The sequence below is a fragment of the Molossus molossus genome, unplaced genomic scaffold (assembly GCF_014108415.1).
Source record: "Molossus molossus isolate mMolMol1 unplaced genomic scaffold, mMolMol1.p scaffold_m16_p_1, whole genome shotgun sequence".
Classification (NCBI taxonomy): Eukaryota; Metazoa; Chordata; class Mammalia; order Chiroptera; family Molossidae; genus Molossus; species Molossus molossus.
The window spans coordinates 117,538,345-117,562,806 of NW_023425344.1; the positions used below are offsets into that span (position 1 = coordinate 117,538,345).

Below are 24,462 nucleotides of genomic sequence, written 5' to 3' on the forward strand. Positions count from 1 at the left end.
ATCCTTCAGAATGTTGTATCAAACACTCAGTATACACATTAATTGTTATCTGCTATATTCACTTCATATATCCAGCATCAAGTCGGGGCCAAGAAGAAAGTGGGTAATTACTGAAATAAATATATAATCACTGAATTACTGAATAAACACTGAATTGAATGGAATACTCATTTCTGAGAAATAAAGAGCTCGTGTTTTGTTTTGTTTTGTTTTTTTTATTTATTTTTTATCCTCATCCAAGGACATTTTTTCCATTTTTTGTTCAGATAGAGTGGGAGGGAAAGAGAGAAAGAGAGAAAGAAACATCAACATGAAAGGGACACATTGAGTGGCTGCCACCCACACAACCCAACCAGGGCCAGGGACAAACTGCAACACAGGTATGAGCCCTTAGCAAGAACCAAACCCAGGTCTCTATGGACCGCAGGCCAACGCTCTAACCGCTAAGCCAAACCAGCCAGGGCGTAAAGTGCTCGTTTTTTTTTAAGTATCAAGCATCTACCACATATAATCTGTTTCAGACACTGTAAGAGAGTTAATGAATACATTTAGATATATAGTTCAAAATTTTAAATTCACTTCAGTAAGAGTTCTTTCTGAGAACCCATGCATATTCTGCCTATAAAATTTTTGGTAAGCAGTTTCAAGACAATGTCCTACTTGGAGGCTTTTTGTGTTTTTTTCTTTATTGATGTTAGAGAGAGGAAGGGAGAGACAGAAACATCAATGAGAGAGAATATCGATTGGCCACCTCCTGCATGCCCCCCACTGGGGATCGGGCCCACAAACTGGGCATGTGTCCTGACTAGGAATTGAACTGGCAACCTCTTAGTGCATGGGTCGATGCACAGCCACTGAGCCATACCAGCCGGGCACTCGTTTTTGTTTTTGTTTTTACCTATACTACAGCTTTTAAAAATGCTCTTCTCGCCCTGGCTGGTTTGGCTCAGCGGTTAGAGCATCGGCCTGCGGTCCGGAGAGACCCGGGTTCAGTTGTCGCTAAGGGCATGTACCTCGGTTGCAGTTTGTCTCCAGCCCTGGTTGGCTGTGCAGGTGGCGACCACTCGATGTGTCCCTTTCACGTCGATGTTTCTCTCTCTCTCTGTTCCTCTCTCTCCCTCCCACTCTACCTGAACAAAAAATGGCAAAATGTCCTCGGGTGAGGATGATAAAAAAAAAAAAAGTGCTCTTCTCTTCCTCTAAAACCACAAACATTTCATTTACTTTATGATTTAGTAAACATTTCTCTATAACAAATAAGCGTTTGGGGGAGGGAGCTAAACTCAATGATATGACTCTTTAATTGATAGTGTTCTTATCTGTTCCCAAAATGAAAATAACAATATATATATATAATACTGAGGATGTAAATTGAAAAAAAACACTAAAATGTAAATACATTTATATTTGCTGTTATCCATAATCAACTGTTATTACAAAGTGGTCTCAGTGGACACCAAAATCACAATTTTTTTTAATGTGCACTTAAATGTTTCCCTGATGATATTAGAAAAACTAAGAATGAATTAATCTACCAGACCAGAAATATCCTTATCTTAATTTGGGTTCCTACAGAAGTAGACCTTGAGATTAAGATTCAGTACAAGTAGTAAGGAGATGGGAAAGTAAAATAGGGAAGGTAATGTACAACATTAAAGTAGTTACCACAGCAGGTAAATGGCGTTTAATCCCAAAGTAATCTCTGAGAAACAGTATAAAATGTACAGAGATGAGGGAGCTGCAGCATTTATATACACTCCCATCAGTCACTAGTTGAAGACTTCTGGAGAGAAGGGGAATGAGCTGTTAATTCCTAGGCCTGAAAAGCACAAAGGCTGGGTTCTAGAAAAAGTCTTCAGGCTCTCGCCAGTTTGGCTTAGCAGTTGGAGCATCGGCCTGTGGACCAGAGAGTCCCAGGTTCGGTTCCCGCTAGGGGCACGTACCAAAAAAAAAAAAAAAATTCCACAAAAGTCTTCAGGCACCAAGATACAAATACTGGCTGTTGGAGGTCACTGAGAGAACAGTGATCTGGTTAGGATTCAAACAGTAACGCAGGGAACTAATCCCCTGCCCCCAACTGTTACACCCCTCTCCAGTGAAAGAAGATAGGCAATTCCTCTTGTCAAACTCAGCTCAAGCTCTAGTCTTGTTTGATAATTTGCCACTGCACACTCCCCACAAACACAGCAAATTGTTCTTTTGTGACATCAGCTTTTTTCCCAATCCTTTCTCATTTACAAGTGCCCACAATAAACACAGCATGCAGTAGGCATTTAATATGGGTATGAGGAAGAGAAAGTGAAGGGTATAATCAAATTAGACATTTTTTTCTATGCTGTCTATATTTTTTAGAAAGGTATTTGGAAAATCATACTTTTTTATAACTACCAGTTGATAATGCAGGATATAAATCAGAATAATTGACTTTGAGAGTTAGTAAAGATACTAGAGTTCATTTACAGAAAAATTACATATATATAGATATATATATATATGTATATATATATATGAATCCCAACTGCACTATTAACTTCCTTCACCACCATGGGGAAGTCACTTAAATTCTAAACTCACCATTGTTTCTTAGGTGAAAGGTAATCATACTAACTACAACCAGGGGTTTTATAGTATCAAATATAATATGGATGTTAAAGTGGTTTTTAAATGGGAAAACGTATGCAAAAAAAGATGTACAGTATGAAGAGACCTTATATTGGACTGGCTCATGGTGAGTAGTAAAGCCAGAAAGGAAACATTTGAGGGAATGAGCACAAACATAAACTGTCAAGACAGGGAATGACGGGAGTCCTTATGCTGTAGAAACACTTAAAATAGAAAGAAATGGAAACATTACAGATTCAAAAAGTACTACCCAAGTTGCATCAGGATTTACCTATACTGTAGCAGGGAAAATATACATGTAACACTAATTGCTTAAGCTTATTTAATAGGATAATCCTTAAAAAGAATTAAATCAACATCCAATGGATAACACCAGGTCCTCTGTTAAAAGCAATCTTCTCATTATAGTCTCCCTTGGGATCATTTATACAATTCCATGTATGATAAGTAATATAGTACAAGTGACAGAACAGTCCATAACAATTCTTTCTATAATTCTACTTATATAAGTTCTAATAACAGAGGAAAACAAAGTTTAGTTTCCCCCAAAATATACTATGAGGAGGAGCTAAGAGGAAAGAACAAACCAAAAGATCCTTAGACTGACTGCTTGCTTTCATTTATTTTACTTATGGAAAAAAAAAGCAACAGAAATTATCATTCAAGTTCAAACTATAATAATGCCTGGCTGGTGTGGCCAAGAGGACGGAGTATCATCCCATGCACCAAGAGGCTGCTGGTTCAATTCCCAGTCAGGGAACATACCTGAATTGCGGACTTGATCCCCAGTAGGGCACATTTTAGGAGGCAGCCAACTAATGTTTCACTTTCATTAATGTTTCTCTCTCTCTCTCTCTCTAAAGTCAATAAAGATGTTTTTTTATTTAATTATTTATTTTTGTTACAGATGTTTCTCCTTTCCCCCCCCACTGATACCTCCTCCCCCACCCTCCCCGCCCAGCTTTGTTGTCCATGTCCATTGTTCATACATACATGCATATAAGTTCTGTGGTTTATCTCTCCCTGACCACCCCCTCTTCTGGGGATTGTCAGTCTGTACCCCACTTCCACGTCTCTGGGACTAGCCCGTTCCTTAGACTGTTATGTTCATTACATTCCACAAATAAGTGAGATCATATGATATTTGTCTTTCTCTACTTGGCTAGTTTCACTTAGGATAATACTCTCCAGGACCCTCCATGTCGTCTCAAAGGATAAGAGATCTTTCTTTCTTACAGCTGGACAGTACTCCATTGTGTATATGTACCACAGCTTTTTGATCCATTTGTCTACTTATGGACATTTGGGCAACAAGTGTTGGCGAGGTTTTGGAGAAAAGTGGACTCTAGTACACTGCTGGTAGGAATGCAGACTGGTACAGCCACTATGGAAATACAATATGGTGTTACCTCAAAAAATTAAAAAGTTTAACTGCCATTTGACCCAATGATCCCACTTCTAGGAATATACCTTAAGAAGCCCGAAACACCAATCAGAAAGAATATATGTACCCCCATGTTCATAGCAGCACTATTTACAATAGCTAAGATCTGGAAGACATTTTTTAAATAAAAAGTTCAAACTATAATAGATTTGAAAACAATAAGCAGGATGGTGGTGATAAAAGTCATGTTAAGGGAGTAGGTTAATATTGATACAAAGTCCTTCCAAAAGGAAAAAATGGATAATGATGGAAACATTTACTGTCCATTTACTAAGTAGTAATCACTCTATCAAGCTGTTTAGATGCGCTAATTTAATACTCATAAAAGTTCAAGATAAAAACCATTATTAACCCCTTAAATAAATGATAGAAACAAAAGAATTAAGTGACCTGCTCAGGTTCTCAAAACTAGTAAGTGGGTGAGCTAGTATTCAAGTTAGGTCTGTTTACTTCAGAGCCCAAATTCTTAAGCATTACTTAGACTGTCTAAAGATCAGTTAATATTTCACTATAAGCCCTGTACAGGTAATCAAGTCTTATATTGGCTATGTGTTTCCAAATCTCCTACCTACTTCCCAATGAGGCACACTCAAGTGGTATAAGTGAAAAATGAAAACTCTCAAGAGTGGCAAAACAGCATAACATTCTTCTACTAAAATTTATCTGAATCTACAAATTTAATTGTCTAAAATTTATTTTCCAAAATGTTAAATTACTTCATTTATTATAAAATGCAAACGCAATTAAACTTTGAGGGAAAAATTAATGTCCATACTTACTGATCTTTTATAACACTGAAATAGTCTAGTTTTATAATTAGTGGAGTTTCTTATCACATGCAATAAAAATTAAAGTGATGGTTATTTAAAGCAAGAACTAAACATTTTATATTTCCAGAAGGAATGGTTAATAAATTAGTCCATTAGTTAATTAATAGCTATAGATGAGTATATGTTTTCAGCCTTTTACACTGCCCTAATTGCAAACTAAAGGGAAGGAAAAAAATTTTTTGTGCTTTTATGATTATAAACTTGTCCTTATAAAATATAATAAACCTGAAGTTACCTAATCACTTCATATGATCTCATATATGCCCTTACATCACTCAATTTAAAACATAAAATAGAAAATATAAATATAACCTCTCTTGCTATTTAAAAAAATCAGAAAAATTATGCATGCATTCATTATGTAAAGAGACTATTAACTGACACATAAAACAGGAAGGATGTGACTTTTAAAAATAAACAATAAAATGCCCAATGTGGCTCAGTGGTTGAGCAATGACCCATAGGCCAAGTGGTAACTGATTCTATTCCTGGTCAGGGCACATGCTCAGGTTGTGGGCTCGATCCCCAGTAGGGGATGTGCAGGAGGCAGCCAACTAATGTTCTCTGTTATCGATATTTCTATCTCTCTCTCCCTCTTCCTTTTTCTCTCTCTAAAAATCAATAAAAGCATATTTTAGTTGGGAGGGCGGGATGGGGAGGAGGGTATCTAGGAGAAAGGAGAAACATCTGTAACAAAAATAAATTAATAAAAACTGGAAGAAAAAACATTAAAAAATTTTTAATAAAATAAAAATTAAAATTAAATATTACTCTTGTGAGTAATTAAACCACTAAAAAATAATTGAAAAAAAAAAAATGTCAAGAAAAAAACACTGCAGTTCATAAGGATCCACATCATTGTTGAAATCAGGAATGCAATTAATTTATTATTTGTCAAAAAGAAATACAGACTAATTGTAATCAACAAATCATAAATATATATATGTATATATATAAATTAAACATTAATTTTTCTTCTTTCCTAGACTGTTTGTATATCAGCTGATTTTCTTTCTAAGTCATGATATAGATGCAAATGAACAAGGTAAGGGTCCCTTAACAGGAACACACAATATCCAGGTACTTGTACTGACCGGCTCAGAGTCATAGCAATAATCATCCCAGCTCTGTCTGAGGGGTTTCTTTGTTATCTGAAAGTAAGGCAGATTAGTTAGGTAGAAACAATGGTTATTACACTTCTCTAATAATCTCTTAGATATAGTGTTCAGGTATACTGCTGCTAGCCAAAGAAAGTTATTTTGTATAGCAGCATAAAACAAGAAACAACTAGGTAAACATTCTGATCCTGGGAGATCTTATCTTATTATAAATAATCCATATTTACTATTGTACAGTGACTCTGAGATTTTTATTAACTGCCGAGTCCCATATTTTATGAATACTGATCTTATGACAAGAATACATATGCATGGCCAATGGTTACAAAAATATGGGGTTTTGTTTTTTTTATCCTCACCCAAAGATATTTTTGCATTTATCTTCAGATAGAGCAGGAGGGAGAGAGGGAGGAAGAGAGCGAGAGAAACAGCGATGTGAGAGAGACACATAGAGTGGTTGCCACCCACATGACCCCAACCAGGGCCAGGGACAAACTGCAACTGAGGTACATGCCCCTAGCAGAAACTGAACCCGGGACTCTGGGTCCGCGAGCCACCGCTCTGACAGCTGAGCCAAACTGACCACGGCTACCAAAATATCTGAAAAAACAGTAATTAACTCTGAATTTCTTTAATATGAACAATTATCTCATTAATGGGCAATTAGTACTTTTTAAAAAGGAAAATATTTAATTACACAAATATAATGCAAATAGCTTAAACAGGGGAGGAAATAAAAATCAGAAGCCACATCAAAGATTTTTTAAGTCACATCAACTTTTGTAAAAAAAAAAATCTACTTAATTATATAAAGTACAAATGCCTATTATATCAGGAAGTGATATTTTGAATAGTTTTACAATTCTCAATATATTAATAGTTGTTTCACTTATATAAATATGTCACTTCAAAATTAATAAATATCAGTTATACAGCAGTTATACAGTTATACAGTATATCTTGGGGAAAAGTCTAAGAAGTTACTTTTGCCCTGGCCGGTTTGGCTCACCAGTTAGACTAGAGCAACGGCCCACAGACCTATGAGTCGTGGGTTCGATTTCGGTCAACGGCACGTACCTCAGTTGCAGTTCAATCCAGCCCTGATAGGGTTATGCAGGAGGCAACCAGTCGATGTGGCTCTATTACATTGATGTTTCTCTCTGTCTCTCTCCCCCTCCTTCCCACTCTAGCTAATAATAAATAGGATATTCTGGGGTGAGGAATAAAAAAAAAAAGAGTAAAAATGAAGTTATTTTCATAACCCTAAATACATACTACAACCTTTGAGCCATTATCAAAGTGTCAATTTGCTTACAAATACTTCGTAAGGATATTTTAATTACCATAAAGGAATGTCATTCCATAGATATTTTTTGCTTCAAAAAATTAAAATAATATGAAACAATTTGTTATTCAAATGATGTAGTCATACCAATTCCATTAATATTGGTTGTAGAATTTTTGCTATTATGAGGAATAATAAACTTAGAGAAACCAATGTAATGAAAAGTTGTGACAATTACTACTTATGGAAGTTTGGGAGTATAACATGAGTTTCAAGGGAAGATACAAATTTTCTAAGTCAATTCCTTTGAAGCATTTCACATCAAGGGTTTAACAGGATTGTTCACTAAATTATAAAAATAATACTCTAAGTCAGTATCACAGTATCAGGCAAAGAGGTATAGGTATTAGACTTCAAAACATGCAAATGAGATTTCAAGTAATCCCTTGCAAAGGGCAAGCATTAAGCATTAGTATCATTTAACAATATATATTTTTGAATTTTTATTCATTGATTTTAGAGAGATGGGAACAAAGAAAGAGAAAGAGAAACACCAATTTGTTGTTCCATTTATTTTTCCATTCACTGGTTGCTTCTGGTATGTGCCCTGACCAGAAATCAAACTGGAACCTTGGCATATCAGGACTAAGCTCTAAACAATGGAGCAACTCAGGCAGGGAAGCATTAGTATTATTTAACATGTGAGGTCTGTAAAAGGTAAATCACGTTGGAGAGAATAAACCATTTTTCTAACATGGAGATACCTATAAATAGTTTATTATTCTCTCAAAGAGTCTCATACAAAAGCAAAAGGCACACATATAACTAATCTTTTAAAACTCATGAGTGCAATAATAACTTTTTTTGTTTAATCCTCACCCGAGGACATCCTAGCATTTATCTTCAGATAGAGCGGGAGAGAGAGAAAAACATCGATGTAAGAGAGATACATTGACTGGTTGCCACCCACACGACCCCAACCAGGGCCAGGGACAAACTGCAACTGAGGTGCGCGCCCTTAGCAGGAACAGAACCTGGGACTCTCCAGTCCGCGGGCCAACGCACCAACCACTGAGCCAAACAGGCCAGGGCAGTAACAATAATTTTTAAATCTGAGAACTGCATCACACAAATTTTTAGACTGCATGTTTGGAACTGATAGTTAATATTCATTACCAGATTTGGAAAACAAAGTATTAAAAAAAAACTGTTATCAAGAGCTAAAATTTAGTAATGCCCTACATCTGAAAATGCTTTTCATTAACACTTACCTGATTAAGGTAATGATATTCCTCTGGTTGTTTAAGATGGAATGCTAATCTCTCTTCTTCACTTGCTCCTGCCAGGAGGTAATAGAATACATGATAGTTCCTGTTGGAAACAAAGATGTATGGCTTTATAATGAACATGATGTATGGTTATCATTTAACTGGAAAAAAAAGCAAACATTAATTACTAAAATGTTTCAGCTTGGCTTCATTTGTTAATACAAAGGTGATAAACTCAATATTTAAGTACTATAAAATAATGGTTTGGATGCTGAATTCAAAACAGAGGGGTGAAGGCAGCAAAATGGCAAAGTCAGAACCTCTAAAAATTCTCTCCTCCATAAAACCAATATATTCCTGAGAATCTAGATGGCCACGCACCTACATTGGGCTGTGCACATACCCAGAGCTACAGCTCCACAAAGACCAGAAGAGGTACTAAGCTCTCACTTCTGGCTAACCTTAATGGTCTGCACAAGCAGAAAGTAAAAGTAAAGGCAGAATTATAAAATGCCTGCCTGACTGTAAAAGGAATGGTCCAGTATACACACAGAGCCCTTAGTCAAACTTACTATTTCCAAGTCTTTAAGGAAATCTGTTTAATCATTAGCTGACCAAGAAGATATACAATGCCCATACTCGAAAAAGAATACAGACCTCATGAAGTTAGCTCAAAAAAGTCAAGAAACAAACAGCAAGAACAAAAACAACCACCACAAATCCTGGGAGGGGAGAATCTCATCTCCAGAGCTGCCACATGATTATTTCAAATATCCAAATTCATTCATATATATATATATATATATATGCATGCAAAAACAGGAAAGTATAGCACATACCAAAAAAAAAAATCTTGTTTCGACAAGGCTAAAAAAAAAAACCAATAGCCCTGGCCGGTTTGGCTCAGCGGTTAGAGCGTCGGCCTGCGGTCCTGAGAGACCCGGGTTCGGTTCCCGCTAAGGGCGCGTACCTTGGTTGCAGTTTGTCCCCGGCCCTGGTCGGTTGTGCGGATGGCAGCCACTCGATGTGTTCCTTTCACGTTGATGTTTCTCTCTCTCTCTGTTCCTCTCTCTCCCTCCCACTCTACCTGAACAAAAAATGGAAAAATGTCCTCGGGTGAGGATAAAAAAAAAAAAAAAAAAAAAAACCAATAGTAACTGTCCCTGAGGAACCCCAGGCATTACTTACTAGACAACACTTTTAATCAACTGTTTTAAATATATTGAAAAAAATAAAGGGAACCATTTTTAAAACTAAAGGAAAACATAAGAATGATGTCTCGCCCTGGCCGGTTTGGCTCAGCGGTTAGAGCGTCGGCCTGCGGTCCAGAGAGACCCGGGTTTGGTTCCCGCTAAGGGCATGTACCTCGGTTACAGTTTGTCCCCGGCCCTAGTTGGGTTGTGAGGGTGGCAATCACTTGATGTGTCCCTTTCACGTCAATGTGTCTCTCTATCTCTCTCTCTCTCCCCCCCCCCGACTCTATCTGAACAAAATAAAAAAAAAAGATGTCTCATCAAAGGGACTATCAATAAATATATAGAACTTATAAAAATAAAAAATAAATTTTAAAATTCAAAAATATAGTTTAATTATAAAATAAAATAAATTTTAAAAAATTAGAAATCAACATCAGATCTGCACAGACAGAAGAATGAATCAGTGAACCTGAAGATAGGTCAATTGAGAGTAGTCTAAGAAACAGAAAAATGAATGAAGAAAGTAGAACAGATTCTCAGAGATCTGTGGGACACCATTAAGCAGAGAACAACACTTACATAATGTGGGGTACCAAGATATGGACAATATGAGTTGATAAAAAAAAGGTACAGAAAGAATATTTGAAAAAATTATGACCCAAAACTCCCCAAATTTGGTGAATAACAGTATTCTGTACATCAAAGACACTAAAAAAATTCCAGCAGTGGGAGGGGAATCAGAGATCCAAATCTAGGCAAATCAAGACTCTTGAAAGACAAAGAAAATATTTTCTATTTTTGTAATATTTGTTACAGTTGACATTCAATATTGTTTCTATATTAGTTACAGGAGTACAGAATAGTGATTGAACATTTATATAAAACAAGTGATCCCCCTAGTAAGTCCAGTACCCACCTAGCACCATATATAGCTATTACAATATTATTAACCATATTCCCTATGCCATACTTTACATCCCTGTGACTATATTTTAACTACCAATTTGTACTCCTTAATTCTTTCACCTTTTTCACCCAGTCCCCAATTCCACTCCCATCTGGCAACCCTCAGCTTGATCTCTGTATCTAAGACTCTTCTGTTTTCTTTACTTGGTTCTTTAGATTACACACATAAGTAAAATCATATGGTATTTGTCTTTCTCGCTGATACCTTCAAGGTCCATCCATGTGGTCAATCGCAAAAGGAAAGATTTCATTCTTTGTATGACAGAGTAATTTTCCATTGTATATATGTATCACCTCTTATTTATCCACTCATTTACTGATGGGCACTTAGGTTGCTTCCATGTCTTGGTTGTTGTAAATAATCCTACAATGTACATAGGAGTGTGTGTTTGTATGTATATATCTATATCTATATCTATATCTATATCTATATCTATATCTATATCTATATCTATCTATATATATATATATCTTTTCAAATTAGTGTTTTGGATTTCATCCAGAAGTTGAATTGCTGGGTCATATAGTGGGTCTATTTTTAATTTTTTGAGGAACATTCATAACGTTTTTCATAGTGGCTGCACCAATTTGCAGTCCGATCAACAATGCTTTTCTACACATCTCTGCCAATATTTGTTCTTTGTTGCTTTATTGGTGATAGCTATTCTGACAGGTGTGAGGTAATACATTATGATAATTTGCATTTCTCTGATGATTAGTGATGTTGAGCATATTTTCATATTCCATGTCTATTGGCATCTGTATGCCTTATTTAGAAAAATGTCTATTCAGGTCCTCTGCCCATTTTTATTTTTTTAATTTATCTTTATTACTGAAAGTATTACAGGTGTCCCTCCTTTTTTCCCTCCTCTGCCCTTTTTTAATCAAATTGATTGTTTTTTTATGTTCAGTTGTATGAATTCCTTATATATTTTGGACATTTAGATGTGTATCCTCTCCCGTTCAGTAGGCTGTATTTTCATTTTGCTCATGATTTCCTTCACTGTGCAAAAACTCTTTAGTTTGATGTGGCCCCATTAATTTTTCTTTTGTTTCCCTTGCCCAAGCAGACATATCCACACAAATATATTACCAAGAATGATGACAAACACTTTATAGCCACCCGGCCGGTGTGGCTCAGTGGCTGAGCATTGACCCATGCACCAAGAGATCGCTGGTTCAATTCCCAGTCAGGGCACATGCCCAGGCTGTGGGCCCAATCCCCAGTGGGGGGCATGCAGGAGGCGGCCAATCGATGTTCTCTCTCATCGAGGTTTCTCTCTCTCTCTCCCTCTCGTTCTCTAATATTGATAAAAGAAAAAAAAAATTTTTTAAGTTTACAGCCTATGCTTTCCATTACTTTATTTTTTCTTTTCTTTCCCTTTGCCCAAGGAGACATATCCAAAAAAAAATATTACCAAAAGGGATGTCAAACAGGTTACTGCCTATGTTCTCTTCTAGGAGTTATATGGTTTCAAGTCTTACATTTAAGTCTTTAATTCACTTTAAGTTTATTCTAGTATATGTTGTAAGAAAGTGATTCAGCCCTGGCCAGTGTAGCTCAGTGGTAAAAGCACAGGTCTGCCAACTGAAGGATCACAGGTTTAATTCCCAATCAAGAGCATAAACCTGGGTTGCAGGTTCTATTCCTGGCTAGGGTCAAGGTGTGTGCGAAGGGCACTGATCAATGTTCCTCCCCCCCACCCCTCCTTTTGACTCTCTCTAAAAATCAATGAAAAAAAATATCCTTGGTGAGAATTTAAAAAAAGAAAGTTCAGTTTCATTCTTTCGCATGTATCTGTCCAATTTTCTCAACATCATTTATTAAACAGATTGTCTTTATATCATCGTACGTTCTTGTCCTTTCTCATATATTAATTGACCATATAGGCATGGGTTTATTTCTGGTTTATTCTATCCCATCAATCTATGTGTCCATTTTTATGACAGAACAATGCCATTTTAATTACTATAGACTTATAGTATAGTTTAGTATCAGGTAGCATGATATTGCCTACCTTTACTTTCTCACAATTGTTGTGGCTATCTGGGGACTTTGGTGATTCTACATACATTTTAGAATTATTTGCTCTACTTCTGTAAAAAAAAAAAAAAAAAAAAAAATGCCATGGGTATTCTGACAGGGGTTGCATTAAATGTATAGACTTCTTGCCCTAGTCAGTGTGGCTCAAAGGTTAGAGCGTCAGCCCATGGACCAAAGAGTCATGGGTTCGATTCCCAGTCAAGGGTACTACCTAGGTTGCAGGTTTGATCCTCAGTCCCAGTTGGGTTCATGAGGGAGGCAACCAATCGAGCGTCTCTCTCACATCAATGCCCGCCCTCCTGCCCCACCCCCGGCCCCCAACTGGGGATTATATCCACAACCTCAGCATGTGCCCTGACTGGGAATCAAACTCGTGACCATCCAATGCACAGGACAATGCTCCAACCAATAAAGTCACACTGGCCAGGGGATGAACTTGTGTGTTTATATCCTTCACCTGGTTAGGGAAGTTTTCCATCATTATTTCTTCAAAGAGGTTCTTAATCCATTGCTCTCTCTCTTCTCCTTCTGGTACCCCTTAGGGTGTGAATTTTCTTATACTTGATGTTGTTCCAAAAGTCCCAGAGTTCCTTTAAACAATCCTCATTTTTTTAACCTTTTCTTATTCTTGTTCCAATTGGGTGTTTTCCACTACCTTGTATTCTAAATCACGGATTTGATCCTCTGCTTCATCTAATATGCTACTGATTCCCTCTACTGTATTCCTTATTTCAGTTATTATATTCTTCATTTCTGAGTGATTCATTTTTATAGTTTCTAATCCCCTTTTTATGCTTATTATATCTTTGTTAAAGTTCTCACTGAGTTCGTCTCATCTTCCCCTAAGTTCGTTGAGCATACTTATAGCAAGTATTTTGAACTCTGCATCTGGTAGACTGTTTTCCTCCATTTCATTCCGTTATTTTTCTGGAGTTTTCACCTGTTCTTTCATTTGGGATATTTCTTTGACTCCTCATTTTGGTTGCTTCTCTGTTTCTATGTATTAGGTAGATCTGCTACCAAAGACAAAATTTTCAAGGAACTATGAGAGTATTGCTTTAAGTATTCTTGATATAAGTTTATCAACTGATTTCTCATTGGAAACCATGACAGAAGGATAAATTCAAAGTATTGAGAGAAAAAATCTGTCAATCAAGAATTATATATCCAGGAAAACAAACAACCTAAGTGTCCCTCAATAGATAATTAGATAAAGATGTGGTATATAAATACTGTGGAATACTAGTCAGTCATAAGAACAGAGAAGAAATACTGCCATTTATAACAATATGGATGGATCTTAAGAATATCATGATAAGGGAAAAAAGATAGAAAAAGTTAGAACCATATGATTTCATTCATATGTGGGATATAAAACCAAAAGCAACAAATGAACAAACAAGACAAGCAAACAAATAAACACTCATAAACACAGACAACAGTATCATAGTTACTAGAAGGAAAGAGGGGTGGGGAGTAGTAAAGGGTAGAGAAAATTATATGTGATGACAGAAAGAGACCTAATTTTGTGTGGTGGGCACACAATGCAATATACAGATTATGTATCAAAAAGCTGTACATTTTTAACCTATATAATTTATCACTCACTAATAAATTTAATAAAAATAAATTTAAAAAAATAAAAGACAAATTAAGACATTACCAGATAAATAAAACCTAAGAGACTTCATAGCTAGCTAGCCCTACAAGAAATGCTTAATGGGAAATTTTTCTGGTTGAAATGAAAGGAGGCTAAATAAGATTCAATTAAACATGAAAAAAATAAACACTAGTGACAGTAACACATAGGTAAATATAAAATACAGCATAATTTTATTTTTTGTTTATAACATTTTTTTCTCATTAAAATGTAAGGATGTCTGCAAAAAGTAGTAATTACAAATCTTTATTGTGGGTCTATTATAAAAATATAATTTTCATGACAATAATAACACAAAGTAGGGGGAAAAAATAGATCTATGCAACAGCAAAATTATTTACATAGTATTAAACTTAAGTTGTTATTAATCCAATCCAGATTGCTAAAATGTTAACTGTAATCACCAGACCAACCATTAAAAAAACAAATCAAGAAATATACAGCTGACCTTGAACAACACAGGGGTTAGGGGCACCAACCCACAGCAAAGATGAAAATTCACTATAACTTTTTTTTCTTGATGCAAACTCTAACCCAAAAAAAGATGAATAGACTTAAGACAAAAAATTCTACTAGATGCAAAGGTCATTTCATAATGTCAAAAGGGCCAATTCATCAAGAAGGTTAAGAATTCACACTGGTCGGTTTGGCTCAGCGGTTAGAGCATTGGCACGCAGAACAGAGAGGCCAGGATTAGTTCCCGCCAAGGGCATGTACCTTGGTTGCAGTTTGCCCGGGCCCTGGTTGGGGTCCTGTGGGTGGCAACCACTCGATGTGTCCCTCTCACGTCGATGTGTCTGTGTGTGTGTGTGTGTGTGTGTGTGTCTCTCTCTCTCTCTTTCTCCCCCTCCCTCCCTCCCTCCCTCCCACTCTATCTGAACAAAAAACAAAAAAATGTCCTTGGCTGAAGATAAAAAAAATAAAATTAATAAAAAAGAGAATTAAAAATAAATAAATAAATAAAAATCAATGGAGCCCAGCCAGTATGGCTCAGTGGATCGAGCATCATCCCATGGCTGAGAGGTCCCAATTCGATTCCCAGTCAGGGCACATGCCCAGGGTTACAGGCTTAATCCCCTGTGTGAAATATGCAGGAGGCAGCTGATCGATATTTCTCTCTCACATCAATGTTTTTATCTCTCTCTCCCTTCCTCTCTCTCTAAATGATTTAAAAAAATTTTTTTAAATAAATAAATAAATAAAAATCAATGGAAAAATATTAAAATTTCCTCAAGCGAGGATTAACAAAAAATAAAGAACTACATTCCACCTGGACCTAACAGACATCTATAGAATACCCCATCTAACAATAGCAAGAAACACATTTTCTCAAGCACCTATGAAATATTCTCCAGGGTAGGCAACAGTAGACTAGAAAATAAGTCCTAATAAATTTAAGGGAACTAAAATCACACAAAATATGTTCTCTGACCATCTTACAAATCAGTAAACAAAAATTTCCAAAATTCACAAATATGTGCAAATTCAACACATTCCTAAATAACATAATGGATCAAAGAAGTCACACAGGAAACTAGAAAATACAATGAGATGCATGAAAACAAAAATACAACATACTAAAATATAAGAAAAAAAGCAGTGCTCTGTGGTATTTTATAGCTGTAGACTCATATTAAAAAAAGATCTCAAATCTATATCCTGACCATCCATCCACTTTAAGAAACTAGAAAGAAAAAAAGGAGCAAACTAAACCCAAAACAAGCAGAAAGAAGTAATAATCATAAGAGCAGAAATAAAATTGGGAACAGGAGGGAAAAAAGAGAGAGAATGAAACCAAAGCTTGGTCCTTTGGAAAGAGGGGGTAGGCTGCTATAGTCTGAATGTGTACCCCTCAAATTCCTATGTTGAAATCACAACTCCAAAAGGTGATGGTATGAGAAGGTGAGGACTTTGGAAGGTGATTAGGTAATGATGGTAGAACCCACATAAATGGAGTGGGGCTCTTACAAAACACACCCCAAAGAGCTCACTATTCCTGTCCATCACCTGAGGACCAAGGAGGAGGGCTCCCATCAGAATGCAAGCATGCTGGCACCTTGATTTTAAGTCTTCTCAGCCTCCAGAACTGTGAGAAATAAATTTCTGAGATTATAAACTACACAGTCTATGGTACTCTGTTATATCAGCCTGAATGAGCTAAGATAAAAGGGGGGACATTATAATCTAATAACCTTAAGGAAATAAAAAAATAAGAGAATATTGTGAACAATATTTTTGCCAACAAATTAGTAACCTAGATGAAATGGACAAATTCTTAGAAAGATAAAAACTATTAAATCTGACTAAAGAAGAAAACAGACCTACAACTAAAGTGTTTGAATTAGTAATCAAATCTTCCCACAAATAAAAACCCAGAACTAAATGGCTTAACTGGTGAATTCTACCAAACATGTAAAGAAGAATTAACCCAATCCTTCACAAATTCTTCTGTCTTATTCTATGAGCGAATATTATCCTGATCAGAATATTATCCAAATCAGAAAAAGACATCAAAAGTTTTTTAAAAAATCTTACGGCAATATCCTTTATGAATATAAACACACAAAAATATTCAACAAAATACTACCATACCAAATCCACCAACATATAATAAAGATTATACCTAAACCTGCAAATCAAATCTAGTAAAATAACAGAGAATCATTTTATAAGCTCTGGATTTTCACCTCCCACTGATTCTTCAAAACCAAGAAAACCAGGCTTATATCTCTACCACTCCATTAACATGTGTTAGAAAAAGTTACTAAAAACCTTCTAATAGCAGTACCTGTTAGCTCTGCAAGTATTTATGAATCTATTCTCTTCCTGAAAACTCTCTTCCCTTCATTTTAAAACACCTCTAATTCAGATTTTCTTCTCTGCTAGCCACAAAAAAAGTAACAGAGAAGTCTGAGTTCTAATCCTAACCTTGCAGGTAATTTATTATGATAATGTTAGCTATTAATTACTGAACTTCTATTATATGTATAACATTTTATAAATGTTATTTCATTCAATCCTCTAAACAACTCTAGGATAGTTTTCAATTTGTAAATGAGAATATCTAAGAAACAAGAGAAGTAAAGGGAGATGACAAAGGCATAGCCATTATTTGAATGTATAGGTCTGTTTAACTTCAAACCCAAGCTTTTAATTCTGTCTCATTGTAACATAAAACAAATCACTGACATTTTCCAATATTTGGTTCCTTCATCTGAAGGAGGTTACATATATCATCTCTGAAGTCTCATATACCTCACATATTACAATGAAATTAAAAGTTTATTAAAAACTTTTCTCAACCTGGCCGGTTTGGCTCAGAGGTTAGAGTGTCGGCCTGCGGTCTGGAGAGACCCGGGTTCGGTTCCCACTAAGGGCAAGTACCTCGGTTGCAGTTTGCCCCCAGCTCTGGATGGGTCATGTGGGTGGTGACCACTCGATGTGTCCCTTTCACATCGATGTTTCTTTCTCTCTCTCTCCCGCCCCCCCCCACTCTATCTGAACAAAATATCGAAAAATGTCCTCGGGTAAGGATAAAAAATAAATAAATAAATAAAAAATAAAAACTTTTCTCAAATTAGTGTAAGAACACTAAGACATGAAAAATAGTCCAAAGGCACAATTTCACAAAGAACACAAATATACCACTGTTTTCTTGTTCTGATAGTTTGCCAAGAATCTAGAAAGGGGAACAGTTCTATATACCCATTAAAAGATCTCCTAGCAAGCCCTAGCCAGGTGGTTCAGTTGGTTAGAGTATTGTCCCATACACCAAAAAGTTTGTGGGTTTGGATTACTAGTCAGGGTACATACCTAGGTTGTGGGTTCGATCCCCGACTGGGGAATTTATGGGAGGCAACCAATCCATGTTTCTCTCTCACATCAATGTTTCTCTCATTCTCTCCCCAAAACCAATAAAACATATCCTCAGGTGAGGATTAAAAACAAAAAAAAATCTCCTAGCAGCCTCAGAAAAAGTGCACTGTTCTGTCCATGACAGAAATAGAAATTCTATGTAAAGTCATGCATGGTATAAACTGAATTAAAGGTCATAATATACAAAGATCCTAAAAGTCAATCTGCATTATACAAATGTTAACTTGATCTAATTATACAAATGAAAATATGTACCGTTCATTATGCTCTTGATAAACGAGTCTGGACTTCTCTAGTAGATATTTTTCAACGTAGGCACTAGAAGAAAAAGAAAACTGATTAATATAATCAATATAAAGAAGACAAAATATTTTTTCAGAGAAGATGGAAAAGTGTAAAGAAGGCTATCCAGATCATTTTAGTGCATTTACCGTAATTAACTGTGCATGGACAGTTAGATTGTTATTCATGTTAGATTCACAAACTCATAAATTTGTTTTGTTTTGCTTTGCTTTCAATAAAGCAAAATAAAGTCAGAAGTTCAAAACATAGCACACAAGAACTATCCATATCATAGACTTTACTTTCTTTCCAGGCAGATATACCACACTATACAGTCTTTTAAATATTGCACTGTGGCCAGACTACTAAATAAGGCTCAAAACTATACTTTCTTTACATATTCATGTGATTACTACATTCTGGAATCAATTTATTTATTATTTATTGATTTACTCAGTAAGTATTCATTAATTGTACACTGTGCTAAGCATTGTTCAAATATGAAAATAATTGACATATTACCAGTTCTCAAGGGACTGACAAATGATGGAGGAAATAAGTAAACTAGCAGTTATCATACTGAGTTGACTGGGTTTATTATAGAGCAATGACCAAGATATTATAGATGTACTTGGAGATATATAAGATTTAATTCAAGAAGGAAAAAGAATGTAAGAATTCCCACAGCAGGTGAATACATAGTGCACATTAAATATTCATTAAATATATCTAATAAGTGACTAAATGACTCTGAAATCTGAAAGACTGCCCAGAATAAGGCAAGGAGAACTGCCTTTATGTAAAGGCATAAAAAAAGGGTACCTATCAACTTTAGGAAAGATACTTAACACGGCTAGAGAATGAGATAGGCAAGTGAACTAAATCACGAAGGACCAATATACCATGTGCCCGAAGAATGGAATTTATCCTGAAAGTAATGAGGAACTTAAACATGAATTGTGTTTCTGATGTTATTCTCTTTATCCAGTTTATATCCTTCAAGTTTTCCATACCTCTTACCCAAATTGAAGAAATCAGTTAAACTCTAATAAGAAAAAGGGGTTCTATAAATTTAAAAGCTTTAGACTACTGAATCCAAATTTCTTAGCATAAAGCTCTTTGGAGTCAAAATCTGACTCTTCAGGTCTTATTTCCTTCAGTTCCCTCCCACTTCATGCTCTGTATTTCAGCCATTCCCAAATACAGGCTATTCCCTCAAGAATGATATTCACCCCTGAATTTCACTTCTAATTCTGTAGACTCTCTGTCTAGCAGATTCAATTAATTAATTAAAATGAAACTCAAATATACCTTCTTTGCAAATTGATTATCACTAATACTACCAGTAATTAAGATTTATCACTCCTGAATTATCATTGCTTCTAGTCTAAACAACTAAAACAGGCTCTTAGTGGTCTAAAATGGGAAAAGGGGAACTAACAAACTAGTTTGTTAAATTCTTACACTCACTTTGCGTATCAATTTCTCCACTTGTATTGCCTCTATTTTACAAGTGAAGAAACTAATACTCAAATATATTAAGACTGTGCAGCTAGTAAACAGAACTATTATTTGAACCCAGGTCAATTTTAACTATAAGGGCTCTCTTTCAACTACCTACTCCTGAACATCTCTCTTTCCAACCCTTCAATCCATGAGTTATATGTACTACTACAAGAGCTATCTACCTATAAAATAACATCTAATCATGTTATTCCTCTACTTTAACTTGCTCCTTATACTAAAGTATGTAGGGGTGAATTAATGTTATGCCATATGGGATCGTCTTTTTAAAATATATCAGCATAGAGAAAGAAAAAGAATGAAGAAAATATGGCAAAATTTGATAATTGTTGAATCTGAGTAGGAGTTCCTTGGACTATTCTCTTTACTTTTTTGTATGTTTGATATTTTCTCATAACAACATTTTAAAAATCTGCTTCCCAGTGTCAGAGGATAAATTATAAACAGTAGAGCTTTTTACACAATTGAAACCAAATAACCACCACGACCATAATCGTTAGCCACTGAACATACCTCAAGTACACCAAGCTCTTGTCCTGATTCCAATCATTTGCTAATGCCAGCAACTCAATGAATAACATTGAGTTTAAGTTTTTAGGTAGTCACTTAATACAGACAAGCCTGAATTTCATTCATAAATGGGAAAATAAACATCTGCCATTCCTAAGCCACAAAACTGTCTTAAGAATCAATGAATAGCCCTGGCCAGTATAGCCCAGCGATTAGAGCGTCGGCCTGCGGTCCGGAGAGGCCCGGGTTTAGTTCCCGATAAGGGCGCGTACCTCAGTTGCAGTTTGTCCCTGGCCCTGGTTGGTCGTGCAGGTGGCAGCCACTCGATGTGTCCCTTACACATCGATGTTTTCCTCTCTCTCTTCTTCTCTCTCCCTCCCACACTACCTGAACAAAAAATAGAAAAATGTCCTTTGGGTGATTTAAAAAAAAGAATCAATGAATATATATAATGGTACTTTCTAAGTTACAAAACAATATACCCAATTTTACCTATTAACTTCTCCAGCAGCATAATCATAAATACTAGGAAAGAAAGAGCGGCCTGAATTGACTGCATCTCACTTTTATAAGTAAACTTGCCAATGACGAATAATCCTTGTTTTTGTTTTCTTGGGAGGGTAAGGGTAAGAATACACAAAATGTTGATCCAACGTTTTAAATCTAAATGCAGAAGCATTTGAGATCTTGCTCCCCAGCATATGTCAGTCTGGCTCAAATAAACTCATATAAGTACATACAAAAAGTAAAGTAATAAGACTTAAGCATAATTAACCCTGGCTGGTTTGACTCAGCGGTTGGAGCATCGGCCAACAGACCAAATGGGTCATGGGTTCGATTCCAGTCAAGGGCACATACCTCAGTTGCAGTTCAGTCCCCGGCCCTAGTTGGGGGGCAACAAATCGATGTGTTCCTCTCTCTCTCGACCCTCCCTTCCACTCTATCTGAAGATAAATGGAAAAATATCCTCGGGTGAGGATTAAAACAAAAAACTTAAGCATAATTAAAATAGCTAAAAAAAACAAAGCAATATTATTTATTAATATAGATGCAAAATCATAAATAAAAACTAGTAAACAGACCACAATGTAAATACATGTACATATAAATATGTCTGTGTATGTAACTATGTATATATGTGTATGTCTTTGTAATGACCAAATGAGATTCTATTCCCAGGAATACAAAATGATTCAATATTAGGAGAATAACAATAATATTAATAGATCTGAAAATGAAGATTATGCTAATCTCCATAGATGCCAAAAAAGAGTCTGATAAAACGCAATAATCATTACTGACAAAAACACACCAAAAAAAATATAAATCAATGCTCAACTCACTAACATCATAAAATGTCCTAAATCCAGAATTTTGCTTAATGGAGAAAAGTAAAAGTATTTATATAAGAGTCTGAAGTGATATTATCACAGTATAAGAGGCATGGAATCAGACAAGGTACAAAATAACCAGATATAAGAACAGAAAAAGAAAGTATAAGTATCTATTTTTGCATATATGGTAGTAAACCTAGAAAAGGTAAGAGGAAGAAGAGTAAAACTCACACAAACAATAAAATAATTTATATTAAGATACAAAATTAATATAAAAATCAATAGCTTTGCCCTGGCCAGTGTGGCTCAGTTGGTTAGGCAGTATTCCATGCACCAAAAGGTTGCCGGTTCAACTCCTGGTGAGGGCACACGCCCAGGATATTTAGGCTTGAAACCCGATGGGGAGTGTGCAGTAGGCAGCCCATCAATGTTACACTCTGGCATCGATGTTTTGTTCTCTCTACTCTCTCTCTCTCTCTCTCTCTCTCTCTAAATTAATTGACTATTTAAAAAATCAACAGCTTCATATATACAAACAGTATGTAATCTGAAGAGATAATCACACTTCTTGTAACATTACATTGAAATAAAATACTCAGAGATAATGCAACAAGAAATACAAACAACTTAGCATTTCTAAAAAGCATAAAGATGTCAATTATCCCCAAAGTTAATATATACATTTAACATTAATCCAGGAATATCAAGCCATGAAAGACATGAAGGAACCTTCAATACATATTGCTGAAAAAAAAAAAAAAATTCCTATCTGTAGAGGTTATATACCATAAGATCCCAACTACATTGCATTCTAGTAAAAGCAAAACTATGGAAACAGTAAAAAACATTGGTGGTTACTAAAGATTAGTGGGTAGGAAGGTATAAATAAGTGAAACAGAGAATTTTTAGGGCAGTGACACTATTCCATATAATACTGTAATAGTGAATATATGTCTTTTTGCAGTTGTCAAAGCCTATAGAATATATAACACAAATGGAACACACTAGTATAAGACATTATTAATAGGGGAAACTGGGAAATAGGGCAAAGAGGTATATGGGAATTATATACTTTCTACTCATTTTTGTTATGAACAGAAAACTACTCTAAAAATAAGGTCTATTAATTAAAAATAAAAGTTATAAAGAATATTGCTGGCATAACCAGAGCACTCTGATTATAAACCTTATAGTGTAACAAAATGAAATTTCTTCAGTATAATAACAGTATTATGTAGGTAAATGTCATTGTGGTTGCTTTAGGAAATACAGTGATTACGGGGTCAAGTTACATACCCCACTTACTCAAAAACAATTTTATGAAAATGAATGTATGCATAATATAGAAATAAGCAAACACAGGAAACTGTAAACAACAAATCTAAGTTAAAGGTGTATGTATGTTTATACTATTCTTAGAATTTTCACATTTGAACTTTTCCAAAAGAAAAACAGTTGGAAAAGAAATTTAATGCAGACACCATTAAAAATTTGTATGCATGTTTCTTAGAGTTTTTACCACGCCTTGAGCTTTTCCAAAAGAAAAAGATTCTCACTAAAGAGCAAATGACCAATCTATGGTTTGCAAAGAAACAATAATGACAACACAAATATGCTCCAAAGCCTGATATTGTTACTTACCCAAGTACAGTGCCTGTTTCTTGGTAATTTACTTGAATAAACTTGCCAAAACGACTTGAATTGTTATTATGAGCTGTCTTTGCATTTCCAAAAGCCTGTCAAGATAAATAGTTCTCATTAACTTCATTTTCAAAAAAATGAGACAAAATGCTAAAGAGATAGGAGAAAAGCAATTCCTTTATGCCTTATACCTTCAGACTCATATAGTTCAGGTAAAGTAAAAGAAAGTAACTGAAGCGTGGCTGGTGTGGCTCAGTGGACTGAGCGTCTTCCCATGGACTGAGAGATCCCAATTCGATTCCCAGTCAGGACACATGCCCGGGATTCCTGCTCAGTCCCCAGTGGGGGGCGTGCAGGAGGCAGCCAATCAAGTTTCTCTCTCTCTCTCCCTTCTCTCTCTCTAAAAAAATCAATAAAAACGTTTTTTTAAAAGGCAAGAGAAGAAAGGAACCAAAATAAAACTAACTAGGCAGCATTTTATGCTATTCAGTAAAATAAAACTTAATTTAAAAAACGTAATGCTCATTAAAATTTTGTAATATATTTATATTTTTAAAACTTAGTTATTGATTTTAGAGAGAAATGTGTTATTCCCCTTATGTACGCATTCATTGGTTGATTCTTGTGTGTGCCCTGACCAGGGATCGAACCCACAACCTTGGCATATCAGGATGACACTCTAACCAACTGAGCAACCTGGCCAGGATGATATATTTTTTTAATCTTGCTAGACTGAAATTTTTAAAAGCTAGTAAAAATTAATTACATAAAAATAATTATAATTTTAGAATTGTATAAAGTGTCATTACATAATGTACTACACGTTATTACACCTACTTAAAACTACAGTAGTATTTTATTT

At 35.4% G+C, this 24,462-nt stretch overlaps 1 protein-coding gene across 15 annotated transcripts in view; it reads right to left on the reverse strand.

Moving 5' to 3' along the window:
- The window catches only part of MYO9A (myosin IXA), a 341,194-nt gene that overhangs the window by 243,980 nt on the left and 72,752 nt on the right, over nucleotides 1-24,462 (reverse strand). For 12 of the 15 annotated variants that reach the window (XM_036243152.1, XM_036243060.1, XM_036243051.1 and 9 more), the window contains exons 3-6: nucleotides 23,601-23,695; nucleotides 18,565-18,627; nucleotides 8,571-8,670; nucleotides 5,991-6,047 (exon numbers count right to left, since the gene is read on the reverse strand). In XM_036243152.1, coding sequence (XP_036099045.1) covers nucleotides 5,991-6,047; nucleotides 8,571-8,670; nucleotides 18,565-18,627; nucleotides 23,601-23,695 — 315 coding nt within the window. Of the gene's footprint in view, nucleotides 1-5,990; nucleotides 6,048-8,570; nucleotides 8,671-18,564; nucleotides 18,628-23,600; nucleotides 23,696-24,462 lie in introns of those variants that run through there. The other 3 variants (XM_036243103.1, XM_036243095.1, XM_036243160.1) reach the window with 2 other exon arrangements.